The 25,823-nt window shown below is 36.3% G+C and overlaps 2 protein-coding genes across 6 annotated transcripts in view; both read left to right on the top strand.

Moving 5' to 3' along the window:
* Positions 1–5,555, top strand: part of LOC113044184 (kelch-like protein 5) — an 82,722-nt gene extending 77,167 nt beyond the window's left edge. For all 5 annotated transcript variants that reach the window (XM_026203898.1, XM_026203899.1, XM_026203896.1 and 2 more), the window contains 2 exons: positions 4,278–4,449; positions 4,958–5,555. In XM_026203898.1, the coding sequence (XP_026059683.1) occupies positions 4,278–4,449; positions 4,958–5,014 (229 nt within the window). In that variant the 3' untranslated portion in view covers positions 5,015–5,555. The remainder of the gene's footprint in view (positions 1–4,277; positions 4,450–4,957) is intronic.
* Positions 5,556–17,012: 11,457 nt separating this feature from the next.
* The window catches only part of LOC113044183 (melatonin receptor type 1A-A), a 53,385-nt gene continuing 44,574 nt past the window's right edge, over positions 17,013–25,823 (top strand). The window contains exon 1 of the mRNA XM_026203894.1: positions 17,013–17,467. Coding sequence (XP_026059679.1) covers positions 17,284–17,467 — 184 coding nt within the window. The 5' untranslated portion in view covers positions 17,013–17,283. The remainder of the gene's footprint in view (positions 17,468–25,823) is intronic.

Raw genomic sequence — 25,823 nt, 5'->3', positions numbered from 1 at the left:
TAGTTTGACCTGCTCATGCTGTGCGCTGAAGAGATATCACCGTACTACACTGTAAACCCTACATTGAATAAATAAATATAAAATACTCAACTCAAAAACTCAAAGAACTCAAACAATATTTTGTAACAGATTACACAATTACATTTAAGTGTGTTTTTAAATGTTTTAAGTTTGCATAAAATTAAAAATTACATTTCCAGTTGCCTTAATTATCTCAATGTCATCTTATAAATATTGAAATTTCTCAATTTATAATTAGGGAGTAATTCACTCAAAATTTTCTCTATTTTTCAACTCATGTAATGTGAGAAATACACTCAAATTTAGTCTTTTGCCGTCCATCCTCAACCTAACCACAGGCTTCTCTATTCACCACAACGGTAACACTACAAAACCAACATAACAGAAACCTTTGTAAATTCTAATATAACACAACATTTAAGTACTAACTTATGTCCCTCTATGTTAATCTTGTGTAAAAACACACAAAATAATACTTCATTTCTACATTTATTTTCCTTGTTTTCTGATGCAAAGTACAATGAAGCGCTTGACTCAAAACCAAATACATCTTATATCAGGTAAATAATATATCCACGATATATAAACACCGGCTGAAATGTTTTGAAATCACTTGTACCCTACCTGCTCGAAAAAAATCCAGTCTCTGCCTGTGTCAGTTTGAGTCTTGGTAAAGTTTTAAATCCCTGCCGCCAAGATACTCCTCTGTCGGTCACAGATTGTGGAAAGTGAAACATAAATCTATAGGGGTGGTTGGATTTATTCACGCACTTTAAAATATTAATTTGAAGCTTCTTTCTTTTCAGTTTCTTACAGCTTTATCATAATAGGCTGTATATTAACTTTTTGGGAGAAAACCGGTTGTTCTATGTGAAATTGACATTTGAGCTCCCCCATATAGTCAAAATGGCTTAATAAATAACACCCCGCGAATATTCGACTGTTAGATTGGTAGTCGAATCACGCAAAGCATTGATTCGTCGACTATTCAGGGTCACCCCTACTTAATAAATGCATTAATCATCTGTGATATATATTGTGCACCCCTAGTTTGAGTATATTGATTTGGGCAGCAGCAACTTCATGATGAGTGAAGCTTGTTTGGGAAGGGCCAATTATTTCTTCATTGCACCATCTGAGCACCATATGACACTGAATCTTGTTTTAATGGAAAAAATTTGAGATTCCATTTGAACAGAAGCATAGGTAAAATCCCACTTGTGTTTTATGCATGACATTGTGAAGAAATACTTTTTATCTTAGTGAGTTTCTAAATAAGTGAAGAGATGAAAGCTTTTCTCTGAGAGAAGGAACACTGTGCTCCACAACATTTAGATTTTATGAGCTCCTTCATGTTGTAAGTACATTTAGCTAACGACAGTCAACTGGGATCTTTTTTTCCGGGTGGTTAGTAGGCCTCTGAAGGCCCTATTATACACCCGGCGCAATGCGATGCAAGGCGCAGCGCAAGTGTGTTTGCTAGTTTCAGTCTGGTGCCATTCGCATTTTCCCGTCCAGCGCCACATCGTTTAATTAGCAAATGCATTTGTGCCCATTAGTGCGCCCATGGGCGTGCTGGTGTTTAGGCGCATTGCTGGCGCATTGCAATTTTAAAGAGCTGAAAATAGATTGCGCCATTGACCAACTCAAACCTGGTCTAAAGGCTAAAGTCAATAGCGCAATATTTTTTTGTTATTTAAAGAGTGCGTTGGTAGAAAATGCACCTCTGTGCGAGTCCACAGTGCGTGTTGACTTAGCTTAGTACACACAGGGATGCGCATCACACAAACATGCCAAATATTAAAAATCAAAGGATTATAGTGTAAAATAATATTATTGTGTAGGCTACACAAATATAAAAATGTAATGATGGATAGTCATTGCATGTATTAGAATTAGGCTACATATTTGATATTAACTGACTCATCGCGTGGAGCTTTGGTGGATTCCTGCTTGTCTTGTAGATGATCTTCGCATGAGAAGATCGGTTTCTTCGCTTGAGAAGCATTCAGCTTTTCTGCCAACAATTTCCGACTTGTAAATGGTGATCCGCCCTGACACTAGCGCATTTCACTCTTAAAGGGAATGGGAGATGACACTCCGATTGGTGTATTGAACGTTATGCCCATTAATCATTAAGAGAACAGGGACAACCCATTCCAAAAATGCGCCCCGTGCACTTTACATTTTGCGTTTAGATCGTTTAAAAAGGACCCTGAGTGTGATTTCCACTCGGTCATGTTTTGAAATGTATTAGGTTTTTTAGTGTGACTGACTCATGCTCATCATCTTCTCTCATCAGTCTGTTTCTCTGTCTGTCTCTTGGATCTTTGTTTAAAAAGAGCTATCTGTCTGCTGAACATTTCCTGCATCTAGACTGCTCTCAGTCTCTGCCAGTCAACGTTTGCTTGGCAGGTCCTTCACTTCTGACAGAAGAGACACAGATGCACATTTCCTACCTGTATATGCTACATGTGTGTTTAGCTGTGCAGTTTTGCTCATTACAGATAGTGTAATATTTTTTAAACCTTTTATGCTCACCAAGACTGCATTTTTTAATTAAAATACAGTAAGAATGGAATTATAGTAAAATATTATTATTATTATTATTATTATTATTATATATTATTTATTATTTATTAATTTATAAGAATTTTTTAAATGTAGTTTATTACTGTAATGGCAAAGCTGCATTTTCACCATCCATTACTCCACTCCAACATACTTTGGACTGGAAAGAAGATAGTTTTTTGAAATATAAATATTGTGTAATGTTATTGTTTTTAATGTAACTTTTGGGCAATTTAATGCATTATTGCTGAATAAAAAAATATTGATTCCTCTATCTTAAAAAAAAAAAAAAAATCTATAACCAAACTGATGTGTTTGTGTGTTTTACTTACCCTCGAGGCATCCTAGGTGTATATGGCTTTCTTCTTTCAGACGAATCCAGTGGGAGTTATATAAAAAATTGTCCTTGCTCTTCCAAGCTCTATCATTGCAGTTGGCGGGCGTTTTTGTTCAACAGTCAAATAAAGCGCGCGCATCCATAATTAAACATGCCTCCCACGGCTCCGGGGGGTAAAATAAGGCCTCCTGGAGTGAATCCATGAGTTGTTTTTTTTAAAGACAATATCCATATTGACCCAAAAATAGGTCTCAAGTCTGTGACTAACCATTTAATAGTGCATAGGATAATACTTCTCTCTCACTTCATCTCACTGTGGTATGCAGAAGGCATTCCGGTGGATAACGTAGGACGTCGGTGTAGGGTAATTAGTAATGAATGCAGAAAGAGAACAAAACAAAATGCCGGTCATGAAAAAAATGAATAAAAAAAGCCAAGACGAGACTGGTTTTCCTTTGCTTAAGGAAGCAAGCTTTGGCTCCTTTGCTCCTGTAAAAAAACTTGTGATACTAGTTATTCTCACAGGTACAGTAGGTATGCAATGTCAACGTCCTGTCCTCTTCCAGAACGGCTTCCACATACGACAGCTACCAGAAGTGAGAGAGAAAAGTGTTTATTACGTTTTAAACATGGATATTTTTCGTACCAAAACGCATGGATTCACTACAGGAGAGCTTTATTCATGCCCCAGAGCTGCGTGGGGGATGTTTTATTATGGATGCGTGCGCTTAATGTGACGTGTTTTGGACTGTTAAACAAAAAACACCCACCCACTGCAATGATAACACTTGGAAGAGCCAGGAAAAAATTTTATATAATTCTGATTGGATTCATCAGAAAGAAGAAAGTCATATATACCTAGGATGCTTTGAGGGTGAGTAAAACAGAGGCTAATTTTAGTTTTTTGGGTGAACTTACCCATTAATATTTTTTTTTGTATTTTGCATAATGTGAGAAATGTTACAGTCTATTTGTAAATGACGCAGTGAATATATAAGTTGAATTTATTTGGTTTTCTTAACACGTCAAATTTTTCATGCTTTGTTTTAAACTCTTTTACATTTTGATACAACTTTATCAAAATTATTCAGTGTGGTGAAAATGACACAACCTCCACCTGGGTTTAGTCATACAATCCGTTTTGAAGATGTCTGCACATCCGGTATCTACATCTATGATTTATAAAAATAATGGATTTTTGTGCAATTATTATATGAGTTTGTTGCCAGAAAATTCAACTTATTTGACACTTGAGATTCAGAGAGGACAGAGTCTAGTGGAATATAAATGTGGTTCATATTTGTAAATCAACATGGCTGATTTGAATCTGTTTTACCTTTTCTTTCAGGTATGACCCAAAGACAGACATGTGGACAGCAGTAGCTCCCATGAGTCTCAGCAGAGATGCTGTAGGGGTGTGTCTTCTGGGGGACCGTCTTTATGCTGTCGGCGGTTATGATGGTCAGGTGTATCTAAACACAGTGGAAGCTTACGACCCCCAAACCAATGAGTGGACACAGGTAAACACACACAGTTCGTGTTTTTCCATCTGCATGACTTTCGTCCCTTTGTGTCGCATGTGCAAGTAACAGCTCCGTTTTCTGGTACGGTGTGATTCTGCCTCGTTCCTCATGATGCTTTTTGTTCATTATGTAAATGCCAGGCCTTCATCATTTTGACAGAAGCACAGCTCTTCTCTGCATCACAGCATCTGTTATTACCTTGCTATAGCAACCGGCTGTTTTTTCCTGGTCTTCATGTCTCGTTATGTTTTTGGGCGACGTTTCCTTCGCCCACATGCTGAGAGTTCATATTGTTTCGTTTGTAAAAAAACAAGCCTCGGGATGCGTGTGGGTAACGATGTATGTTTGTGTACGTGAGCGGCAGAGAGAGCAATAAAGCAGCGTGTGTGTTGACGGAGAGAAATTGATTTATCATTGAGAACATCAATCCCATAAATGCACTGAAACAGATGCCGTATGTGAAGCCGTATCCATTCTCTAACTGGGATTTGTGTTTTTGTTCCAGGTCGCGCCGTTGTGTTTGGGTCGAGCCGGGGCTTGTGTGGTTGCGGTGAAGCTTTGAAATGCCTCCCGCTGTCAATCCTCTCCTGCAGTGCTCTGGTTGTAGTGTCCCCAGACAGATCTGAGCATCTGCTGACCAGAGTAGAGAAAATCACTGACATACAGCTGAATACCCAACTGTGGTCTTCCTTTATGCCTTCCAGTATGTATTTGTCTATTAAAAGCAGTTTACTTTATAGCTGTGCAATCAAGACATCAAGAGCAAGACTTCCTCCTGTCTGTCTCTGATGAATAGGGTTTATTCAGTTTAATATCCCTATGTTTATCCATTCGTCTATCTCTGCATATCCCTACATCCCTCAGTGTTTCATGTTTTTTTTATACACTGTCACAACCGTTTTATATATGAACTACTGTTCAAAAGCTTGGTGTCAGTAAGGTTTTATTATTTCATTTCTTTAAAAAAAAAATAGAAAAAATGTATCAAGGTTTCACAAAATAATTTTAGCAGTTATTCAACATTTCATTGATAATACATGTTTTTTTTTCCAAATGAGAATATGTGACCCTAGACCACAAAATTTGTAGCAAAATAGCCAACAATACATTGTATGGTGCAAAATTATAGATTTTTCTTTTATGACATAAATCATTAGGATATTAAGTAAAGATCACGTTCCATGAAGTTATTTTATAAATTTCCTACCGTGAATATATCAAAGCTTAATTTTGGATTAGTTATCTACATTGCTAAGAATTTAATTTGGACAAGGTTATTTTTTTCAATATTTAGATATTTTGGCACCCTCAGATTCCAGATTTTCAAACAGTTGTATCGCGGCCAAATATCGTACTATCCTAACAAACTGTACAGCTTTCAGATGATGTATAAATCTCTTTATGACTGGGACTGAGGTCCATATATTAGAAAGATTTTTGAAGGATCATGTGTCACTGAAGACTGGACTAATGACTGCTGAAAATTTGGCTTTGCCATCACAAGAATAAATTGCATTTTAAAATATATTAAAATAGAAAACAGATATTTTAAATTGTAGTATTTTTTCGCAATATTACTTTTTTTACTGTATTTGTGTTGAGCCTAAAAGACTCCTTTCAAAAGCATTTTAAAAACTCTTGCTGACCCCAAAATTTGTAACAGTACTGTGTACTGTATCTATGTATGTATATACATGCATTTATTTGCTTACAACTAAATATTACACTTAGATAGCATTACTTTGGTAGCTTATTTCCATTACCCAAATTTACAACTACAATATTTAATACATCACAGAGAAGAAACAGAGTGGAAATTGTGTATAAAAAACATTCAGAGTCAATTAAAACATTACTATAAAGTGCACAGCCAAATTCTCTGTAGAAATGGCCTGTTGTCTAAGAATAGCCGGAGTGCAGTAAAGTGTCTCTAGGGAGAGCTAGAGTGCTGGAGAGAAAACTAGAAAACTAGTGTGTGTGTATATTCCTTCCGCCTATTTTAAATTCAATCATTATTATTAATGCTTTAGCAGTGAGATTAAAAGTGACAGTGGTTCTCAATGAGATTTTTTTATCTTCATGCAGGTGTTTTGTTTTTGTTTTGTTTTTGAGAACAGAACGCGTCAGAACAAACAGCCTGTAGTAGAAAAGAGAGATTTGATCAAATGGTGCTGATCACTAAGCAGCTTCTGCGACAGTCTCTCAAATTTGTCTATATTAGACAGGCAAATAGAATGGAGGGTATGGGGAGAAAAGATAAGAGAGAGGAACGTGGGTAGAAGTTGAGGATGGAAGGACCAAAATTGGGAAGAAAGACGAGATTGAAATTGGACCGCATGCTGAGAGTGGAATTCGCTTTGACATTATCAGCCCATGTGTAAGTGTGCATGACTTTATATTTAATTTACCTGCCCAAACACAGTTAGAGCATATAAGCAATATCACATGAGAATATTGTAATTATACCTACAAGGGAGAAAAACAATCCATCATTATACTGTGCCCTTATTCCACAACTCACTTCAGTCTCAGAGAAAGAATGTCATAACAAGATCTAATGCATATTCAGAACTCTGAATCATTCTTTCTATTTTTTGAATTTAGAAATGCATCCCAGTGCTCAGTGGAGGAAGTTAACCACACAAACTGAGATGCTGTTCCCCTGCTGAGCAAAGGAAAGCTTTAGACAAAGATTAAAGGAGATCATTGTAAATAATGGTTATTGTAGGGTTTTCCTTATGGCTTACACAATGTTTTATTTATAGTATTTCTATTTTTGCACAGTGATTCATCTCCACAATAACAGCTGGATTCTGGGTCACTGTCCATTTAATGGAAATAAATTCTGCTGGGGAGCAGAACAAAGGCAAAAAGACCAGATTAACCATGATTTATGTTTACATCCCAAATACCATCTCTCTTTCAATGAACGCCAGATACATGGAAAAATATACACAAATAGTAATTCATCAGCATGAAACATGAACATTCATTTCGGAGAAATCGTTTAATGTGCAGTTTTGGAATATTATTGTACAAAATTAATTATTTTTATAACCTTCCCTCCCTCATGTGCACTGTCAGTTGTAAAAGTCAAATATCTAAACATACTTTTACAAATACAAAATATTTAAGAAGAAGAAATTTAAGGAATAGTTGCAGATCAGTAGAGAATTTAAGCTTTAGAGTTGGTCTTCTGTGCACAACAATGTCTGGTTTCCACTCAGGGTGTCTGTTTCTTTTCACCAGTCTCATTTTCTCTCTATTTTCCCCTCTTTCTTTTCTTGTTTAGTCAGGTGTTTGTGTATATCTACTTGTGCATCAATGTCTTTGTCTTCGAGAAAAGTGTCATGTTTTGTGTGTGTTTTTTTTATTCTAGTGGCACGCTCTTCAACCCCATACTGAGTACAAAGTGCAACTAGAGAAGTCTGAGAAAACAGTTTTGGTATTTTGATCTAGTTTTCTAAATCCCAAGATCCATCTCAGTGTTTTAAATGAAGAAAGAGAATTGCACAGATTAGCATATGAAAAGAAACGGAAAGAAATGATAGAAAAGTTGAGATCAGAGCAATTAAAAGTAGCAAAAAATAAAGAGCAAAGAGAGCACCACATACTGTTTACGATAAAATATTCACACTAAATTCTCTTCATTCAGTCGATATCAGAAACTGAAAAAACTTTATTGCTGTAGTGTATTATTTTGTCGTCATACTGTTGTTATTCATTTTATATTTCATCATTATGCTGTTCATCATTTTGTCATGCGATAAAAGTATATGAAAGATTTTCAGAGGAAGGATTGGATTTGTTTTGGTTTGTGAGGGACAAACATTAATATCTCTAAAAACAATGGTGGTCAGTGTTATTTATATATTACTGCACATTTAAAGTGTCAAGTTTCATGGTCCTCTTATGTGTGTTCTGTTATTGACATGTTTACATATATTAATTATGATCTTGCACTATATTCATATTCAGCTGAAGCAGAGCCTGTCTTCACAGTAATTTTTTGAAATTGGTGGATCTATTTTCAAATTGGCTCGTCGCAGATTTGTTTCATTTGTTTTGGGTACCATATATATTGTGAATGTACAGTATATCATAGGAAGATACTACAGTATCAAAGAAAAAATGATCACATGTGAAAATTTACAATACAGCACATACTTAATCCTTATAGTATTAAATCGAATCTTATGAAAAAAATGTCAGTTTGTAAAAATGATCCCTTTTAATTGCATCGAAAAATAATTCCTTTGATTTTAATCGTAATCACATTTGGCTGCACACCCACAAACATACAGTATTTATGATTGGAATATTTATATATCCATGAGGCTGAGTTGCATATAATTGTAAGACATTATCACTGAATACACTACTGTTATGTGTAATTTATATATATATATATATCAATATATATATCAATATATATATCAATATATATATATATATATATATATATATATATATATATATATATATATATATATATATATATATATATATATATATATATTTGTCATCTTTTTTATATGAATACTGGAAGCTGTGTCAGTGAAATAAGTGAGTGATCTCAGGAGGAAACTCTCTTAAATGTTATGCATATTGTTGCATATTGTAATGTATATGTTGTAGTTTGATCATGGATGCATCTCTCACTTGTGCAGAGCTTGCTACCTAAATGATGATGGGAGGCATGCAATCTTTTTTTTATCGTAATATGAATTGCTGTCCATGCAATTGTTTTTCTTATGCAGCACATTTCACAGTGTATTGTTTGATTTATGACTATTTTGGGTTATTAAACTGTAAAAGAATGTCTTTTGGCTTGTGTTAGTGCTTTAGTGTTGTGCATGAACAGGTTTTGTGAGCCAGCGGCGGGTCTGCTGGGCAATGGCTCCATGACCCATTAGTTATCTCTGTGATTCAGGTGCAGGAGAACTAAATCAGAGCTGTCAGTAAGAGGAGGGAAGCCTCACCATTGGGTCTGACAAACGTCTGACTATGCTGTTCCAGAGGTCATGCCCTCGTGTATCACTCTGTGACCAGTAGAAGAAAGAAATTAAGGATGAGATGAACTCTGGGTCAGTGATGCAGCTTCATCAATGATTCATTCATACCTCATTCTCCTTAGTGCAATCATTTTATTTTAGGAAGACCTAAAGGGATAGTCCCCCCAAAAATTCTCTCACTCATAACACTCCAAACTTCAGTGTTATTATTATAACTAAACCTAAAGATTTTGTTTTAACCGAATCAAAGTTGAAATAAAATACAAATATTAGTATGTTATTAAATTATATACAAATATAAAACTTAGTTGACATTGCCATTACTAAGTACGAAATTTGCCTCAAAATACTAAATTGCTGCTTATTAATAATTAGTAAGGTTGGTTTTTTCTTTTCTTTACTGGGTCTAAGGATGTAGAATATGGTCATGCAGAATATGTTCTTCATTAGTAGATACTAATAAACAGCCAATATGTCAATAATAGACATGCTAATAAGCACGTAGTTAATTGTGAGAACTGGTTCCTTTACTTAAGTGTTACCTTTTAGGTACATTGGAATATAAAGCAGGTGATGTAATTGGGTTATTATGTGTCTGTTTTATAAAAATTATAGATACACTTTAAATTTTACAGAGTTTTATACTGCTCCCTAGTGGTATATGAACAGGACATTACTTTTCATCCCTACAATATATAATGTTAAAATTTATAGAGTGGTCAAGCAAACGAGAACTTAATCCTGATGGATGAGGGGTTTATCTGCAGTATGCATCCTCACAAGAGGAGCACAGAGACCTGAGAATTGACTTCTTGAATTCTTTCATGAACCAAGCATAATTATTTTCTGTAAATTATTTATCGACCCATCTAAATTTAAGTTGAGGAAATCAGTCAATGCTTTGTTATGTAATGCAATAACATTCACACATTTTCAGTAAAGAAAGTGTTTATTATTTAGGAAAGACTGCATATGTTTCGAAGTAATTTAAGTGTTACCTTTAGGTACATAGAACCTGGGTCTCTTGCAGGGTGGAAACATTTTCAAAACATCTTCCAACTATTTTTATTGTATTTTGGTGAAACACTGCCCATTCAGCACTGCTGTCTGATCTAATGCTGCACTGCGTTCAAATGTCTGGATACACTGTACCTCGGCACTGCTTTTCTATATGATGTGAGTTTGAATGACTTCACAGGAACTGACTTTCATTAACCGTTTTTTCCCACACCCAGCAGAAGCTCAGAGATCTGTAAAGAAATATGGCGAATGTACATGAAAAATACTTCAAAGGCATGTCTGTGCCTCTTCTTAGATGTCTGCAGACTTCATTTATTTGCTTTCTCCATAGGTGTCTCCAAGGCATATGCATAGCGTATGGAAAATGTTTGTGCAACCTTTGGATTTACTTTTAATATTCAGGAATGTCACATAAAAATGACTTTCTTGAAGTCATGATAAAGAATTCCATGATGGAAAATCCAGGTATATTCAATTCATTTTAGAACTGTACGACTGTATATGTAAGATGTGTCCTGCATAGTTTTCTATATCTGGAGGTTCATAGAAACGCATCCAGCATTCCAACATGGAGTGTGTGTGTGTGTGTGTGTTTGTGTAGCAGAACAGATGATCTGTGGGCAGTGGAGATGCTGGAGGAATGACAGGGTAAGAATGGACTATTGTCTCCTGTGATTTTCTGCTGGGCTCAAGCATTTTTCATATACTGCAGATGATGGAACCAGTCAGCAATTTCCTACTGCAAGAACAGTATTTATTTATTTACTTATTTTGCTTCTGTCAGAATGATATTCCAATTATAGCCATGCAAAAATCATTTTAATTGTATATACAAAATCTTGGATATGAAAAATGACAGTTTGCAATTAGATTTCAGTGCCACCTTTTTTTTTTTTTCTTTTTTTTTTTACTTATCTGAGCCCAAGTTTAATAACACTTTGTAATATAAGTAATGGAAACAGCATTATAAAAATCCACAAGTAATCAACACAACATAAAAGCTGCGATTCAAATGTTTTTAACTTTGAACCTAGAATGCTCTATCAATTTCTCAATGTCCAACTGCTTTGACTTGCTATGGTGAATTTCACACTTTTATAATTTTGCTGTTTAATGAATTTTGACTGAGCTCATTTTAATATTTCTGAATCTGATGCTTCACACCAAATTCTATCATCAGTTTATTATTAAATTGAGATAAACAGCATCACAAAAGTAATTCACACGACTCCAGTCCATCAGTTACTGTCTTGCAAATAGAAAAGCTGTGTGTTTGTAAGAAACAAGTCTATCATTAAGATGCTTTTAACTTCAAACCGTAGCTTCCAGCTTAAATACTGAATAAATAAGTTCTCTAATATTGATTTATTTCGAGAAAATGTCATCTACTCTAAATCAGGAGAGTGACATGCCCAGATCAAGCATAATTTACAAGCAAAAACATCCCAAATTTGTCAGTGGACTTTAATTTGAGAGGACAACTGACTTTCTCAATGGTGGAAGCATTGTTATGAATTATGGACTGGTATTGGTAATGGTATTGGTATTGGTCTAAAGTTACAATGTGTGGTAATGATGTATTTGTTTTTTTATTTCTACTATACTAAATGTATCTATGTTTCAACAGAGGAAAAAAAAAACATATATTTGATGATCTGACGATGAGCCATTTTCATCACATTTTCATTTGGGGGGGGGGGTGTATTAATTGAAACACTGGTATGAGATAAACTGCTTTGCAAAATTGAAAATACTTAAATAAAACACAGTTACAGAACTATTCTTTTGTATTTGATTATATTTTAATCAAATAATTATTTTTTAATGTTTTGTCATTTTTACATCTGTTATGAAGTAGCACAACTCTCTCTTCTGTTTCTTCTCACCCTCTACCTGACATCCATTGCATACATTTCTTTCCTGAACAAGTCTTCTGCTTCAAAAACGCCTGAAAAGTTCCCAAGCAGCCTCAGTCCACTGCACCGTTAGGTAAGGCTGATGCACCATCGTGTGACAAACAGCAGAGGTCGCTATTGGATCATATTTATTGACCCCAGATCAAACCACAACGTGAAGTGGGAAACAGCTGTAACGAGAGAGAGAGAGAGAGAGAGAGAGAGAGAGAGAGAGAGAGAGAGAGAGAGAGAGAGAGAGAGAGAGAGAGAGAGAGAGAGAATCCACATTCTGTTTTAATGTGGAAAAATTAATTTATGTAAGTATCTTCATTTAATGTTGTACTGTATACAGCAACTATTTTTGTATTTTTGTCTTGGTAGTAAATTAGTGATCCTAAATGTGTTATAGCATTCGTACCTGTATATGCCAGTCATTCTCCAGTAGATGGCAAAGTTTACTGTGCTACAATAATAAGAACTAAATTGGAGGTCAAAGAAAGGTTAAACGGAGCAGCTCCTGTTTACTGATATAAGAACATTAGCTCACATGTTTGCACATGTGAATTTGAAGCTAAGCCAAGATCAGATTATTTTATTGTCTCATGGTTTTGAGCATAAGGCATGTCATTATTTATTAATGTGGTTCTGATTTATGACTCTCATGTGTTCCTCCTGGAGCCACACACACACACACACACAAACACAAATGGATGATGGTGTCCTGTGGCTGTGACAGGTGGGTGAAGGCTTTAGCGTTGTCTTGCTGTCTCCCACATGGTATGATTTTAGATTAAAATAAGACGGATATTCACAGAAGCAAAATTAGAGATATTAAAATATTGCTCTTTTTGAAACAACAGCAACAACAATAACAACAAAAACACAACTTTACAAAGAAATAATAATAGAAGCTAAGATGCTGAAATAAACATTAGCATTAATTTCTTAGTCTCTTCTGCTCCTGTTGACTTTTGTGACAACATTTTGGCTATAGTGGTCTATAATTATTTCAGAACTGAGGGACAAGTTTGTGAAAATTTCACAAAAAATAATAAAACAGTCACACAATATTATAATATAGTGTTGCAGGTTAAATGTGTACATTCTTAAAATATTTTTTCTTTGCAACGTCCTTGGCAGAGAGAGAGAGCAAATAGTTTTGTATGAGTTTAATGCTGCTTAGTCTTTTCATTGTAAATGTAAAAATCTTTCACAGTTAAGTCTCCCTTTAGACCACCTGACAGTTTGAAGAGAGATGGAGCTAGAGAGAGAGACACCGTAATTAACTGCTTTCACGACTGGAGCCATTAGCAGCGCAGCACTGCATTAAAATTGCATCTTAATGGCTGGAGGCTGACAGGCTGCTTGAACAGTTCTGCTGGGGGTAGAGTGATGATGGGACAGCACAAGCTCGAGTTTTTGAACTGAAGGCGAGGAGACAGCCTGCTCTCCTTAAGATGTTTTAAGTATTTAGGTTACAGTCACAAAAGGGGATGACACTGTATGAGTGCCGTCATAGTATCCTCTGCCTCTAGCTCTCACCCTACCACTGTCCAGTGCACTTTAATTATTAAACTGTTCGGTTGTAAAGTCTGATATTACGCCTTTTTTTGCAGGTCCAAATTGTGAAAAATCACGATTCTAACCTTTATCTTCATACTGAGGCCTGGTCCTGGAAAAAGTATTCGATACAACTACTTAACAATTGTACAATATAGTTGGCTACAATTCAATACAATAAAATACTTTTACAATACAGTACAATAAAAAGCGATTTTTATTTTTTGACACATTTATTTCAAAAAAAGTAAAGATCTACACTTAAAATACCTTTCAAATAAAATTAAAAATAAAGAAAATCAATATAAATATTCATAAATTATATAAAAATGAATTGACACTGAGCGTGCATAATTAGTAGGCACGTTGATATTCTGATGATCATTTTTTTCCAAGCACATTTTAACAATTCCAAACCACATCAATCTTAATAACTACTATTCATTTTGTATTTGGCCTTTTATAAGTGATATAATTGTCCATAAATGTTTGGAAGTTAAAAACTCCTTAAATTCAGGAATGCAGAACTATTAGGCATGTTTTCTTTTACAGATAAAATGAGCCAAAAAAGAGGTTTAACTCAGACTGAAAAGTCAAAAATGATCAAATCCCCATGAGAAATATTTTAAACTAATGCAATACAGAAATTGCAAAGTTAAGATATGACCTTTGGACAGGCTTTTTGTTTTCTGATACCGCTGTCCCAGTGAGCATTTTGCTGTCCAATGGTCATGCCTTAACTTTGGAATTTCTGTATTGCATTAGTTTTTAATATTTCTCATGGGGATTTCATTATTTTCAACATCTCAGTCTCCGTTTAACCTCTTTTTTTTTTTGGCTCATTTATCAGTAAAAGAAAACATGCCTAATAATTTTGCACACCTGAATATAAGGAGTTTTTAACTTCCAGACTTCATGGACAATTATTTATCACTTATAAATGATTAAATACAAAATCAATATAAGTTATTAGGATTGATGTGGTTTGGAATGGGTAAAATGTGTTTGGGAAAAAAAAAATTATCATCAGTTTAATAACTTGCCTAATAATATAGGGTGAATACTGGTAAAGTGGGACAGTGGGTAAAGTGGGATAGTAAAGCTTAATAATTTATATCTTTACATGGATATGTTTTTTTTTTTTTTTTTACTAAAAAACCACACTGAGCTCATCAGTAGCAAGTATGTGACAAAAAAGAAAAATAAGATCTGTGGCTATGACATCACTTCCAGGGTGTGGCACATCATATATAACACCCTTGCAGTGAACTGTGATGGTAAGTAAAATGACATAGCATTCTGCGGTAAATAATGTTAAGGTTATAAAAATAAAACAACTCATGGATCATTTGTAATTGTTACATAGTTTGTTATAGGAAGTAATGGTGAATCAGAATTTTTAAAACTCACATTCATATTAATCTTCTTGGGTTTTTTTTATGCGATTTTGACACTGTCCCAGTTTGCCAATAGCATATTGTTAAATCGGGACAGGGTATTACTGGCAAACTGGGACAGCCATTCAAGTCATTCTTATGGAGGAATTGAGTTACATTTTTATATGTCCCTCATACATTTAGTTAGTTAGCTAGATATTTCAACAAAGACTGACTTAAACTACGCCAGCTCTCACACATTCACTGTGAGACACACGCAATTAACACTTTTCACATGCTCTCACGCCACACATCCATTTTCTCACATACAGAAAATACGCGAAGCAAAGAGGACACAGAGACCGACAGGCTAGATAGAGCGGGTTACTTATGATAAATAAAAAAAAACACCCTTTTATTACGAAATTCAAACAAAAAAAATACCGTTTTGGCACTTGTAAATGTGACGTGACAGATCCCTTTAGCGCCAGGTGACCCGATCATCTCTACTAGCTAATAGTAAATAAACATGAATGAATAATGTTATATTTTTACATATTTCAGAATCCAATGTCAGAAAAGAGGACAGGGAGGAAGGAGATAAGGAATGGAAAGAATAGGCTAGGTCAGAAGCCAGGGCAAAAGTTGAGCCAATCCCTTCTTAAAAAAAGTGGTTTATATTATTGTTGTTTATATTGTTATTCTGTATTTAATTTATAAGGCCTACACTTGAATAACAACTGAATGTGTTTTAAGTGTCCCAGTTTTCCAATAAATGTGTCCCAGTTTGACAGTAGCGCCTTGAAAAATGTGGTTTGGGGTCATTGTGTGTTTGAGAAAGAGTCATCCATCCTGTGTTTAATGTTTCTTTCTTTTTTATTGTCTATAGTATAGTAGAGCTCCAAAGCTATTTAGAATAGTATCATATGAGCGGCTAAGACATTTGGATCATAATAAAAAAGTATGCAGAAATATAAATTATCAGAAAGTGTCCCACTTTACCAGTATTCACCCTATAGCCTATATTGTTTTCTTTATCAATTAACTTCTATTAACTAAAATAAATCAACATTTGCTGTGACCATCCTTTGGGTTAAAAGCAGCTTTTGTCCTAGGTGCACTTGCACAAAGTTCAGGTAGCTTTGCAGGAAGGTTTCTTGAAGCATTGAAGGAAAAGTGGACAAGCAGTAATGCACTCAATTCAGAAGCCAAAATCCACAGACTTGCCTTAATACAAAGAGACAAACAAGGTTAAACATTAGCAGTGTTTTTGAGGAATTTGATGGAATAATTGTTTTTCAATTGATATGACGAACTTGCAGAGTTTCTTCTATATAGGCTTATGCTAAACTAAAGTTTAAAGTATTCCTAATATGTTAGACCTTTTATTAAAACTATCGCACAAAGGTTTGTAAAGGTTCTTTGAAAACATGCTTTTTTTTTTTAAGTTCGTCTAGTTGTGCAGAAACTGAATACCCCGAATTATAGAAATTATGTTAATTTAGGGTTAAAACCGAATTATAACAATCTATCTATCACGGATCCTACATTTTCCTGAATGTAGCGACGAAGACGGATTTAAAGGTTCTTTAAGTTCAGATAAATAAAAATGAATGAGGGGATGAAAAGGATCTCATAGATAAAACGGGTGAATGAATGCAACATCACCGATGATGACCACAGGGTGGCAACACACAACACTGCAGTTATTCACGTGTTCACAGGAGCTTTGAAGTTTACCCGTGGATGTCATGTAGCAACATTGTGATGGGTGCACACTGCACACATTGCCATAAAAGTGCAGACCCAGACACACGAATGCCCCGACGAGAGAACCGAGGAAAGTTATTCGGGGCGCGCAACTTCTCCAGACCTCACGAAGAGATGACATCCCACCTGAGAGACGCGCCACCTGAACTGCACGGTTTATTTTGTTAACTGTGAAAAGTTTCATGAAGATATACAATGTTTATGAATGGGAGTTCTCTGAACAGCTCTGCACTGGACCCTAGCGAGCAAGCACTTCACCGGCCGCCCTGGGTCACTACAACTCTCGGGTGTTTCCTCATATTCACTATAGTGGTGGATATTTTAGGAAACCTGCTGGTGATTTTCTCCGTCTACAGAAACAAGAAACTTCGGAACGCAGGTGAGTTGTGCTCGCGAGCTTACACAGGTTTGACACGCGTGTCACATATATTTCCCATTAACTGCTATAATGTTGCGTTTGAGGCTTGAAGGCAAGAGGATGCACCAAACAACAACAATGACAGGGAGGAATCAGAAAGGAGAGCGCGCAAGCATCTCTGATTTACGCGCACGTTTCATGTCTCCCTGAAATCGCTTCGCTGGTGTTGTGTTGAAATCTGTTCACCAGCGTTCCCTCTTAACGTTAAAATTGCAATTGAAACTTTAAATGTGTGCGTTTTTTTTTTTTACGAAAGAATATTTGCAAAAGTAACATTATAATGAACAGGAATACCAACTAGTATATATATATATATATATATATATATATATATATATATATATATATATATATATATATATATATATATATATATATAATGTTAGCATATAAAACGTTTATTTGATTGATTTTGATTCTTCACTGTACATTCCAGAGTTCATGTTACAGTATAATTATATAGTACAGATTAACGACTTAACATCTAATCGTTGAATAACTTGTAAACACACCTCGTTAATACACATATCTACAATGCACATAATGTTTTGTGGATAAATTTTGTTATTAAAGTTACATCATTCATTCTGTTTTCAAATTAACTTGAGAGGTGCCATCAGTAAGATCATAATTTAATAAATGGTCGAGTCTGACGTCTGTTGTAACAAAAATGTAGCATACTGTATAATTGCAAAACAAGAAGATTTGATTTCAGTTACTACATTTCAGATTTCACATTTTGCCCGATCTCCATCACATTTGAGTGCCTTTCAGGTCATGTCTGACAAAATGTTATTATATATTTTATTTTCAAAACCATTTTCTTATAACATCAATACCTCTTCATGGTTTGTCAATTTAATTTTTTACTTAAACATTTTCAGATAATTTTTGGAAAGCCATTAAAGTTATAAGTGGTGTGGCACAGTTATAAGCAAAAACAAAAAACAAAACTTGAGATGGTCAGTGAAATGATGCAGGTTTGAACCCCACAGAAGGAAATCCAAGGGCCATTATCTCTGAACATTCAGCATATATAACCCCAAACTGATTGCTATAGTCTAGTGATTCACCCTGTGTACATGCTTAAATCCCAGATTTTGGTCTATTTAGTATTTATGATGCTTTTAATTCCTTGATTTTCCATGTAATAGACATTACAAATAACTTTTAAAATGGCCGTAAACATATTTTTTGATCAGTACAAACTATATATATAAATTGTGTGTCTGTGTGTGTCCCAGGAAAATATTGAGTGCCGAACGAGTTAAATGAATTATTTTGGGGACCCATATCTGTGTGCCTGTCAGCAACTGTGCTTTGGGTCTCCCCCCTCTATTTTTGCTGTTTCATCCTGTGAGATTTTCTAGGCACATATCCGAGCTTTAAACTCTGATCTGAACACAGAGAGGCTGTTTGGTTCTGTTAGGGAAAATGAACACGTTCATTGGATTTGACTGACGTGCTGTGGCGGATATATGGCAGTTTATTTTGGCATTCATCTGTCCACATGAGTATGATGTGCCATGGGATTGTGCTTCTTGTCCTGTCAATCACAGAGTGGGAAAATAACACATGAACAGGAAACCTGTCCAAAATCTGAATATTAGCAGATAAGTAGGCCTACTGGAAAACATGACTCAAATAGACTCATTAGAAAAACAGCAGACTCAATTTAATAAAGCTTTGACCCACATTGTGGATCTTGACATTTTTCCAAGGCACTCATTAAATGTGTGTTGGGAGCATGGACATTTTGGGACATAGAAAAATTTATGGAGAGAGCGTGATGAATGTCTATGCACTCAAGTTTATCCAGCTCGCGTGCAGGTGGAGGCTGTTTCTATTCCAAAGTCAAGTTCACGCGCTCCCCACTGTCAGTTCCCATGCGCCTTTGCGCTGACCGCTCTTGCCACATGTGCATCTCCAATTCGCCAAGGGAACATGTGATTCATGCTTTCATTCATTTGGAATGATTTTAATCCTTTATTAAATTTTAATCCACAACAATCAAACTAATCAAATATACACGTTTATGCAATGCATAATATGATAAATATATGCCTTATGATAAACCCTTGTGCCACAGACGTTGTTTCACAGCAAATGCACATTTGTTATTGCATTTATATTTACTTCTTGAGTTATTTGGGATAATGAGCTGCAAATCTGGAAGTTATTTATTAGTAACCGTACATAATTTACTGTTTGAGAACCCATCCACAGTGATGAACCTGGATTAGTAATGATAACCTACATATTTTAAGAGGTCATTAAATCAAATGCAAACTGCTATTATAATTTCTTGGGATTTAAAAGCAGTGTCATGTATGTGGATAAGATTTTTTTGTCAGGTGGGTAGGACAAGTGTTATTGACTCTTTGGAAATGATAGGAAGCCCTTGAGACAGAGAGTTGAAGACCAGATAGTTGCTCATCTGGAGAAAAGAGAGTGACAGAAAGATTGCAAACTTTTTTTTATTAGGGAAAATATAAGAACAGGTAAGAGAGACCATGAAAAGATTAAAGAAACATGCTGATAAAAACTTTCTGAGTACAGTACTTAAGCACTTTATATTTAGGAGATATAATGTAGTTTGTCTAATAGAGATCATGTTTTTTTTTTTAAAGACACTAAAAAAGTCACAATAGCTCCCTACCTGATTTTTTTTTTTTTTTTTTTTTTTGATATATACATTTGAAAACACATTTATAAATGCCAGTCGCTGTTTACATTTAGTGTGGATTATCTCACTTAAAGGTGGTACTTTATGTAGGAGTCACACCTGGTTTTTGTCCTGCAGGCAAACAGAGCAGGACAAAACAGGGACAAAATTTTACAGTGGACTTCCCTGGCCTCTCTGCACCTGCTTGACTGGCTTGACATCTGAAGAAATGCACAACACACACACACTAAAAATGAACAATTACCACTGAGACAGCTGAGGCTTCCAAACACCAAGTCCCTTCTTGAAATTCAGAATGATGGAAGCAGCCACCACAACTGCTGGACATATGGCTGTCCTCCAGTGCCAGATGAATGAGTGCTGGGGGAGGAGTGCTGTCCCGCGGCCTGTGTGATTGCAGTGCTCACCCATAATCTGGGACGTTTCTCTCTCGAGTCATTGTACATGTAGCGGGCGACAAGAGGCTTGTTTTTAGGTCAGAAGAGGATGTGCGTGGCGTGTGTAGTTGCAGAGAGCTCTTACTGTATGCAACCCACAGGCTTTAGCACACAGCTCAGGTTTACACTAGAGTGGTGTTTGTTCAATTGGTACTGCTGTTTACAAACATACTTTTAACACTGTTGAGTGAAGAGAGTTGTGTGGAGTGAAGACGATATGGTACTAATTGGATGAAGATACTTTTGAACCTTTTTTACAACCACAATTATCAATGTTTTTAATGCAATGAAAGCAAAGAAATCATATTATTTATTTTTCAGTCATTTGTCATATACATAATATAAACGGGGTTGAGTCAGTTAGATTTTTTCCTATTTTTGAAAAAAGTATCTTATGCTCATCAATGCTGCATTAATAATAACAATAAAAAAAACTAATTTTAAATAAATGTTTTCTAATTTAGCTGAATTTTCAGCAGCCATTTCTCCAGGCTTCAGTGTCACATGTTGTTTTTTTGTCTTCCATAAATGATTGTAATATGCTGATTTTGTGCTGAGTTTTTTCAAAAAGCTTACAAACAGTTTTTGAAACTATGGCTCCATTTCTCAAAACTCTACACACAAAACACACCAAAGTGATGGCAAAGTTATATGACTATGCATACAAGTGTGTGTGTGTGTGTGTGTGTCTATATATATATATATATATATATATAGACACACACACACACACACACACACACACACACACAAAACACACCCTGGACCACAAAACCTTAATGTCTTAATGTCAAAATTGAGATTTATACATCATATACTGAATAAATAAGCTTGTCTGAGGGTGCAAAAAATCGTAATACTGAGCAATGCATATTAATAATAAAGAAATGTTTTAATATATTAACAGTAGGAAATTTCCAAAATATCTTCATGATCTTTACTATATATTCTAATTATTTTTGCCATAAAAGAAAAATCGGTAATTTTGACCGATTCAGTGCTTTTTTTTGGCTGGTTTTGTTGTCCGGACACACACACACACACACACACACACACACACACACAAATATATATATAACCATTCAGGATCAGTAATGTTGTTTGGTTCATCATTAATGCTGACACTTAACTCAAGACACGAAACAAGACAAGTTTTTTACACATTTAAAAAAAGAATTCTTAGTGAAACAACAACACTCAAGTACTGTATAAGCTTTTGTTCAACTGACTGGTTTCTCTGCTGTATGATTTCATGTGAGTCTCTTCAGACTTTAGAACTGTACATGAATTATGAGCTTCTACAGTGTTTGACCTCCTAACTGAAATCCTTACCACAAATTGAACAGAGAAATAAAAACAGTATAAATAACAAAAAATAAATAACAGTTCTTTCTTTGTTTGAATAATAAGTGCTCTCTCTATATTCAAAGTGCAAATAGAGACCAATTTCTCTCGGCGGTGCTGAGCTCGCATTCTACAATACAAGACTTTAATTTTTTCAGATCCTCTGCAATAAAGGCTCCTTTGATGTTTCTTATATGCCAATGAGGGTCTTTTTTGTTCACGCTGAAGAACGCTTTAAATAATACAAAAATAGTCTGGCCAGTACGAGGCCCCTGCACATATTGGGACCCTAGGCTGCAGCCTTGGCAACCCTGTGTGTTAATCCATGCCTGCCTGTATCTTTTCATATCAAAGCGTGAATGAAACTGCATGCATGGAATGTTGTGGTCAGTTAAGTCATGAAGTTACCAAAAAGGTGATTAAAGCTTAAAACTGTGCATTCATTCATGTAATATATTATAGATGAGTCACATGTAAGAACTCTGAAATGGTTTTCCAAACTGTTCTGGAGCAGCCCAGCACTGTCTCCCTCATCTTACTTATCCAATTCAATTATTAGGGTAGAGATTTGAGAGAAAATACGATGCGTGTCAATTCTGCTTCACGTTTATTAAGAAATAGCAGCCAAAACAACCTAATAACCAACTGCTGTGATGTTTGTTCATCAAAGAAAAAAAAAAGAAAAGAAAAAAAGAGGAAATCAATAACTTTTATAGCTTTAAGGATTTATCTCTATTTAATTTAAGATGTTAGTGTTTGATAACTTCAATTTTAATTTCTGTATGGTTCTGATGGAGGGCACAAAAAAAATAAAATAAGGGGTTATATGAAGATTGTTTTAAGTTCACTTAAATTATTCTTTTACAAAGTCTAATAAATGTTCCAATTGATAGCTCTCAATTATACTATGATGTTTAATGACTATAGTCAGTGGTTAAATGGAAGCATCAGCAAAAGCATTCAGCCTCCTTGTGTGAAGACCAATGAGTGTAAAGACCTGCGACTTTACCTGTGCAACTTCACCGAGCAACGAAACAGGCAACAACCCTTTACTCAATTTCCTTTTCTGTCCACTCTTTTTCACCTCTATCATGTGTTTCCAAACCATTCCTGTCATTCCAACACTCTAATGTCACAAGCAGTAGTCAACGCAATGTTGCGAGCCTGCATCCTATCCCTGCATTGTCTACTGCCACTCTTTCTTTCTCTGTGGGTCTCTGGAATTGTCAGTCAGCTGTCAACATAGCAGACTTCATTTCTGCTTTTTTCCTTAAACTCCACACTGAGCATCTTGGGCTTGTCTGAGACCTGAATTTGTCTAAAAGACTTCACACCCCAGCTGCTCTCTCTAACAATTTCTCTTTCTTTCATACCACCCCTCAGGTTGACCAGAGTGGGGGGCACTGGTCTGCTCATTTCTAACAATTGGAAATACTCAACCCATTTTCCCCTATGTAATTATAACTAATTTGAATCACATGTGATCACTGTAACAGCTCCTATAAAACTCCAGGTTGAGGTAATTTACCTCCCTCCTGGGCAAATTCTATCCACCTTCATAGAGGAGCTGGATGGCTTGCTGTTCTCATTCCTGGAGGACGGGAGTCCACTTTTAGTCTTTGGCGACTTCAACATTCATCTGGACAAGCCTTATGCTACAGAATTCCATTCATTCCTTGCTTCATTTGATCTCAAACGACTTACCACTACAAGCATGGACAAATCAGGCAACCAACTTCACTTAATTTTACACATGCAGTTGTATTACAGACAACATTCTGGTAAAACCCCTATATATCTCTGACTATTTCTTCATTACATTTAAACTACATTTTGCTACCTGTGTGTCTCCACCCCATACCGGTTACATTTAGACCAAACCTTCGCTCTCTTTCCCCCTCCCATCTTTCCTCCATAGTATCCTCATCTCTTCCCTCACCTACCCATTTCTCATCTCTGGATGTGAATGCAGCAACTGACACTATGCTATATTTTAACCTCTTGTCTAGACAATATTTGTCCTCTCTCCTCCAGGCCAGCACAGGCTGCCCCTTCTAATCCCTAATTATCTGATTTTCTTTGTGAGCATCGGACCAAACCCAGGGCCGCAGAGAGAAAATGGTGCAAATCAAAAGATCCGTCAGACCTGAGGATGTATCAGTCTTTGCTTTCATTTTCTCAGCTGAAGTCCATACTGCAAAATCTTCATACTTCCACAACATGATCAACAGTGCTCCAGACACACGTAATCTCTTAAAAACATTCAGTTCTCTACTCTGTCCCCCTCCACTACCTCCCACCACTTTTATAACAGCTGATGATTTTCAAATAATCAGTTCTAATTCTGCTGGATCTATCTGCTGCTTTTGTCACTGTCAATCATCAGATCATTCTGTCTGCCCTCTCATCACTGGGCATCATAGGGATTCCACTTTGAATCCTATCTTACTGATAGATCTTTCAGGGTGGCTTGGGGAGGGGAGGTATCCAAAGCACATCAACTTGTCACTGGGGTTCCTCAGGGATCAGTTCTTGGACCCCTCCTCTTCTCCATATCCACAACATCACTGGGTCCCATCATACAGGCACATGGATTCTCCAACCATTGCTATGCTGATTGCTATGCTGATGCCACACAGCTCTAGATTTTATTTCAACCAGATGATCCAACAGTAGTTGCACAGATCTCAGGCTGCCTGGTGGACATCTCGTCATGGATGAAAGAATATCACCTACTCAACCAGGCAAAGACTGAGCTTGACTGAGTCTTCCCTGCCACTCCAACTATACAATATGATTTCTCCATCCAGCTTTTCTACAATTTCCCCATCAACTTTGGTCAGAAATCTTGGTGTAACCTTTGATGACCAGCTCACCTTACTGCACAACCTCTTGTCAAGGCCTTTGTCATTTCTAGGCTAGACTACAGCTCTGTGGACTACATGCTCTTCTGTCTGGACTTCCATAAAGCACAATCAAACCTCTACAAATGATTCAGTATGCAGTGGCACGACTGGTCGTCAACTAACCCAAAAGAGCCCATGTTATACCTCTCTTTATTTCCTTCAGTTGCGGCTCGCATCAAGTTCAAGACATTGATGCTTTCATATAGAACAACAACAGACTCAGCAACTGCCTACTTCCACTCACTATTACAAATCTACATCCCCTCCAGAAGTCTGAGGGTGTACTCACACTAGCCAGTTTGAACCGTGCCCGAGTGCATTTGACCACCAAAGTGCGGTTCGTTTGACTAGTGTGAGTGCTCCGAATCGTCCCTGGCCCGCTTGGAAGAGGTGGGTCAGGGCACAGTTCAGTTGGACTCGGGCGCGGTTCGCATGCAGTGTGAGCGCTAACCGTGCCGGAGCACGGAAAAGGACGCGTTGTGTCACGGTTTTGCGACGCTCCAAAACCAACATGGCAGGGAAAGGGTCGCTTTGGTCTACGGCAGAGGTGCAAAACGCATAAAAACTAAAAAACTGCAAAGTCCTTGCTGCACTTCAGCTGGTACCTTGCAAACATCCTAAAACGAGCAGCACGATTACGTGAAATTTTCGCGCCACTAAGGCGACACATCTGTTTAACAACAGGCTGTGAGAGGGCTGTGGACCAAACGACACAAAATTATCCACAAAGAAAACAGAGCGATGCACTCTATTGTGTTCATATAGCGCCGCTCTTCCTGTTTATCCCGAAACCGTCGCACCATAATGACGTAAGCGTCCTCCGGCACGAATGCTGAAACCCTATATGTGAGTGCAGGCCAGAGGGGGAGTGGGGAGGGGGGACAATCGTACTCGGGTCTGGTTCATGGCAACTGTGCCTAGTGTGAGTACACCCTGAGATCTGC

The sequence above is a fragment of the Carassius auratus genome, chromosome 26 (assembly GCF_003368295.1).
Source record: "Carassius auratus strain Wakin chromosome 26, ASM336829v1, whole genome shotgun sequence".
NCBI lineage: Eukaryota > Metazoa > Chordata > Actinopteri > Cypriniformes > Cyprinidae > Carassius > Carassius auratus.
This window is presented reverse-complemented; position numbering and strand designations above follow the sequence as displayed.